At 48.4% G+C, this 5,399-nt stretch overlaps 1 protein-coding gene across 3 annotated transcripts in view; it reads left to right on the forward strand.

The window, feature by feature from the left end:
• HINFP (histone H4 transcription factor) overlaps nt 1–5,373 on the forward strand; it is a 14,574-nt gene extending 9,201 nt beyond the window's left edge. For all 3 annotated transcript variants that reach the window (XM_011926939.1, XM_011926938.1, XM_011926937.1), the window contains 8 exons: nt 1,363–1,592; nt 2,176–2,287; nt 2,467–2,619; nt 3,138–3,215; nt 3,303–3,423; nt 3,506–3,644; nt 3,737–3,861; nt 4,402–5,373. In XM_011926939.1, coding sequence (XP_011782329.1) covers nt 1,363–1,592; nt 2,176–2,287; nt 2,467–2,619; nt 3,138–3,215; nt 3,303–3,423; nt 3,506–3,644; nt 3,737–3,861; nt 4,402–4,816 — 1,373 coding nt within the window. In that variant the 3' untranslated portion in view covers nt 4,817–5,373. The remainder of the gene's footprint in view (nt 1–1,362; nt 1,593–2,175; nt 2,288–2,466; nt 2,620–3,137; nt 3,216–3,302; nt 3,424–3,505; nt 3,645–3,736; nt 3,862–4,401) is intronic.
• The last annotated feature ends 26 nt before the right edge of the window (nt 5,374–5,399 follow it).

Genomic DNA, 5,399 nt, shown 5'->3' on the forward strand with positions numbered 1-5,399 from the left:
GCTTGAGCCACTGCGCCCGGCCAAGAAATAATACTTTTTTTACTGAATGCTTTCTGCAATGTTCTATTCTATTCTCTTTTATTTAAAAAGAAAATGTGGCTTTTTCTTTTTCTTCCTTTTTTTTTTTTTTCTGAGACAGAATTTCCCTCTTGTTGCCCAGGCTGGAGTGCAATGGTGTGATCTCGGCTCACTGCAATCTCTGCCTCCCAGGTTCAAGTGATTCTCCTCCCTCAGCCTCCTGAGTAGCTGGGATTACAGGCATGCACCACCATGCCTGGATAATTTTGTATTTTTAGTAGAGACAGGGTATCTCTATGTTGGTCAGGCTGATCTCGAACTCCTGAACTCAGGTGATCTGCCCACCTCAGCCTCCCAAAGTGCTGGGATTACAGTCATGAGCCACCGCACCCAGCCCAAAAATGTGGTTTATAGTTCATTGAACTGATTTCATCACCCACTAGTGGGTCACAACACAGTCTGAAAAACTCTATTCTACAGGAAATACGGAGTCAGCTCTCCTTCTCCCACCGCAAATTCTGTTTTAAGTCTGGTGACTGTGAACCATAACTGATAGTTTCAAAATTCAAGTCATATTTATACAAAAGAAAAATTGGGGCATGATTATATTTTCTAAAGTATCTGTGTTTCAAAACAAGTTAACTTCCATAAAGCACTGAAAATACAGTATTTAGAGATGCTAGAGAGATAGGAAATGGATTGGAAGAGTTGATGGGGCCTTCTTGGAGAAGGCACATCTTAAGCAAAACATGAGGGGAAGCAGGACTGGTGGTTTTACAAGAAGTGGGAGGTGTCTGAGATCGAGAGGCAGCATCTTCATCAGGAACTGCAGAAACACATGTCAGAGGTCTTGCATGCCGGCCATTTCTGCTGTCTGTTTCTGGCATAGGCCTTGCACACACTCTCACCTCTGCCTAGACCACACTTCCCCTATTTACAGATACTCATCTGTTGTCCTTCAGAGTTCAACATGGGGACGCTACTCAGAACACCATGTCTACATCAAATTATCTCTGTTTAATACTTTTATAGCACCATGTATATCCCCACTTTGTAACACTCATCACTGGTTGCAGTTTTATATTTATAGATCTGATTATTTGATGAATATGCTTTCTCCCTGACTGAAAGCTATGTGAGGGCAAGGAGTGGGACACTTTTTACTTGTTAGAGTCCCTCTACCTGGCACCCAATTTATGTTCATTAAATACTGGTATTTGCTAAATGAACTCCTGGTAATTGGGTTAGAGTCCAGCCTCCTCACTCTCTGTTTAGTGCTGCAGGGGGAAGGTGACCTGAGCCTTGGAAAGTGTCCGACTCTTCCTTTTAAACCCCTTTCTACAGAGGAAGAATTCTCCTGCTTGTGGCAGGAATGTGGCTTTTGTTCTCTGGACAATTCTGCTGACCTCATCCGCCATGTCTACTTCCACTGCTACCACACCAAGCTGAAACAGTGGGGGCTGCAGGCCTTGCAAAGCCAGGCTGACCTCGGCCCCTGCATCCTGGACTTCCAGAGCCGGAACGTCATCCCTGATATCCCTGACCACTTCCTGTGTCTGTGGGAGCACTGTGAGGTCAGCAGGCAGTGCCAGTAATTGGGGTGGAAGGAAGCTGGGGGTCTTAACTCTGAAGCCTTGTCCCTTTCAGGGATGCCTTATATTTCCAAGATTCCTGCTAGTATCTCTCCTCCATTTCTTTTGCTCTCTTTAAAATTTATTTATTTTTTACACACAGGCTCTTGGTCTGAAGCCCAGGCTAGAGTACAGTGGTGCAATCACAGCTCACTGTTACCTTTAACTCCTGGGCTCAAGCAGTCCTCTCACCTCAGCCTCCCAAGTAGCTAGGACTACAGGCATGTACCACCATGCCCTGCTAACTTCCAAATTTTTTGTAGAGACAAGGTCTGGGTATGTTGCCCAGACTGGTCTCGAACTCTTGGCCTCAAGTGATTCTGCTGCCTCAGCCTCTCGAAGTGCTGGGATTATGGGGTTGAGCCACCACTGTGCCTGACCACTCCTCCATTTCTGTGTAGTGCCTTTCTTCAAACTTTCCCATCCCCATCAAGTTAATTTGGGAGAGAGCCAATAATTCTTTGGGCACATAGGGGTGAGTCCCTCTACCCACCCTCAGTCCTCACCCCAAGTTGCCCTGGCACAGAGTTCCTTCGACAATCCTGAGTGGTTTTATCGGCATGTGGAAGCACACAGTCTGTGCTGTGAATACGAAGCAGTCGGCAAGGACAACCCTGTGGTGCTGTGTGGCTGGAAAGGTAGGGCTACTCCTTAACTTCTGGCCTCTGGAAGAAACCCTGGGATTGCTGAAGAGCTAGGACAGAAAGGGATAGGGGTCCTACAGGGGCAAGGTTGGCTGCTGGCTGGAGGGACTCGGGTACCAGATCCTAGGCAAAATGGGTTTTGTGGCTGGAGACTGACAGGGCTTCCTTCCTAGGCTGTACCTGCACCTTCAAGGACCGCAGTAAACTTCGGGAGCACCTCCGCAGCCATACCCAGGAGAAAGTGGTAGCCTGCCCCACCTGTGGGGGCATGTTTGCCAACAATACCAAGTTCTTAGATCACATCCGTCGCCAGACCTCATTGGATCGTAAGTAGTCAAAGGAAGTGGGGTAGATGCAGGCTATCCTGCTTGCAATGGGTTAGGGGCATGTTTCTAGCGGGGGTGGCTACTGAAGAGACCTGCCTCTTGGCTCCCTCTTCTTTTTGGGCTCAGGCACCTCCCATAGTCTCTTTGCTGATTCAGATTCATAGACATTGTTATTGAGTACTTACTGTGTGTATTACCAGTTACTCAGGGAATCCTCACAACAGTCCCATGAGGTAGGCTTCTTATCCCCCTTTTTGCAGATGAGGAAACTGAGGCTCAGAGAGGTTAAATCACTTACCTGAGATCACACAGCTAGTAAGTGGTGAAGCTGGAATTCTAACTCAGGTTCTCCAAGTCCCATGCTGTTTCCATGATACTGTGTCCATGATACTGAGCTCCCTAAGCTCTCCTTTTCTCCTTGGGTGGTTCCCTTCTGCCTGGGATGGTTCCCCTCTCCTTTCTGTGCCTGCCCACTATCCCCTACAGCCCTCCTTTCTTCTCTGCCTGCCCCACCGCAGAGCAGCACTTCCAGTGTTCTCACTGTTCCAAGAGATTTGCCACGGAGAGGCTGTTGCGGGACCATATGCGCAACCATGGTGAGTGCCCTGCGGCCCCCAGCCTCCCTGCTGCCCTCCAAGCTTCCAGAAGTTCTCACATCACAGCCTCCTCTCTGCTTCTCTCAGTGAATCACTATAAGTGCCCTCTGTGTGACATGACCTGCCCGCTGCCTTCCTCCCTCCGCAACCATATGCGTTTTCGTCACAGTGAGGACCGGCCCTTTAAATGTGACTGTTGTGACTACAGGTAAGGGGGACTAGGGACCAGAAAACAGCTCGTGTTCCAGTGTTCCCCATGTCCTCCAATCCCTCCTGATTTCTCATGGCAGCTGCAAGAATCTTATTGACCTCCAGAAGCACCTGGATACCCACAGTGAGGAGCCAGCCTACAGGTGTGATTTTGAGAACTGCACCTTCACTGCTCGCTCCCTCTGCTCTATCAAGTCCCATTACCGCAAAGTACATGAAGTGAGTGGGGCTGGTGGTGCGAAGGGCTAGTGGAAGTATGGGGGACCCTGGGGTGAAGAACTGGTATCATTTTACCCTTCCTTCCCAATCAGGGAGACTCTGAGCCAAGGTACAAATGTCATGTGTGTGACAAATGCTTCACACGGGGCAACAACCTCACCGTGCACCTTCGCAAGAAGCACCAGTTCAAGTGGCCCTCAGGGCATCCCCGTTTTCGGTATGTCTCTCAGCCCTCCCTCCCAGATTAACACACTTGTTTTTATACCTTTTCAACAAGCTGTGAAAACCTTAATTTGATGGTGGTTTTATGTCTACCATTTCCATTTAGATGCAAAGAATCCTAAGAATAATGGTGGAGCAAAGCTTATTTTTCTGTTTTTTGATTGTAAGGCATGGTGCCAAACTCAATAAATCGTGCCAAAAAGTCCTGCAGCCAGAACTAGAGCTAGAGTCTAAGGGTTCTGATCCTTAGCTCCAAGGCCTTATAAATCCTTTGACACTTTCACCCTTCAACACAGTCAGTCTCTGTTTCTCTGGTTGGGTTTCTACATAAGACTTTCCATTTTGAGTAATGATCTTTCCCTCTTGCCTTTTCTTCTACATATTCCAATAAAGACCTTTTTTGTCTTCAACTCCTGTCACTTGGAATCCAGGACTTCTTCCATCCCTCATGTTTGTTCCTTACTTTGCCAGCCTTCACGCCATTTCTGTATCCCCCTGCCTGGATTTGCTGCCCTTTATGCTCCTACCTCACCAGGTACAAGGAACATGAAGATGGCTATATGCGGCTGCAGCTGGTTCGCTACGAGAGTGTAGAGCTGACACAGCAACTGCTGCGGCAACCACAAGAGGGATCGGGCCTGGGAACGTCGCTGAACGAGAGCAGCCTGCAGGGCATTATTCTAGAAACAGTGCCAGAGGAGCCAGGACGTAAGGAAGAGGAAGAGGAGGGCAAGGTTGGCGACGGGACAGCCCTCTCAGCCTCTCAGGACAACCCCAGTTCTGTCATCCATGTGGTGAATCAGACCAACGCCCAAGGCCAGCAAGAGATTGTCTACTATGTGCTCTCTGAAGCCCCAGGAGAGCCTCCCCCAGCCCCTGAGCCACCCTCAGGGGGCATCATGGAAAAGCTTCAAGGAATAGCTGAGGAGCCAGAGATCCAGATGGTTTGAAGGCCGCAGAGCCAGACCATTTCTTCTCCAGTTCCTGGAGTTTGAGCCAGGCAAGTGGCTGTGCCCCTAGTGGACAGCCGTTGCCAATGGATGCCTTTAGGAGTGGTGCTGAGAGCAGTATGGTCCACTGTGGTCTGGGTTTGCATCATTCTACGGACTCTAAAGACTTCCCTTTTCTGCCAGACTGCATTTTGTGGGGAGCCTGAGGACTTTGGATTCTTTGAGGGGATCCTGGATGTGTGTGTTCTTGTTAAAGAGGCTGTTGTCAGGCTTAACCATAACCCTCAAGACATGCTTGACGGTGATTAAATCCTTAGCTCACATCCATTCCCATCTTTAGGGCTCCTTAGGCCCAAGGATGGCATGTGACTGGTCCCTACAAGGGTCCTTTCTTTGTCACCAGCCAAGGCATTGAGAACCAATTAGCCATTTTCCTCTTAAGGTTTCCTCTACAACCCCAAGGACTTTCATGATTATCCTCAGGGACAGGATAGGAGGCATTGAGTGTGTTTATTAACAAATTGTTTTTGGTAATAAAAGAAATGCTTGGACTCTTACTCATTTCTTCTTTTTTTTTTTTTTT

This window comes from Colobus angolensis, unplaced genomic scaffold, assembly GCF_000951035.1.
Source record: "Colobus angolensis palliatus isolate OR3802 unplaced genomic scaffold, Cang.pa_1.0 Scaffold7, whole genome shotgun sequence".
Lineage (NCBI taxonomy): Eukaryota > Metazoa > Chordata > Mammalia > Primates > Cercopithecidae > Colobus > Colobus angolensis.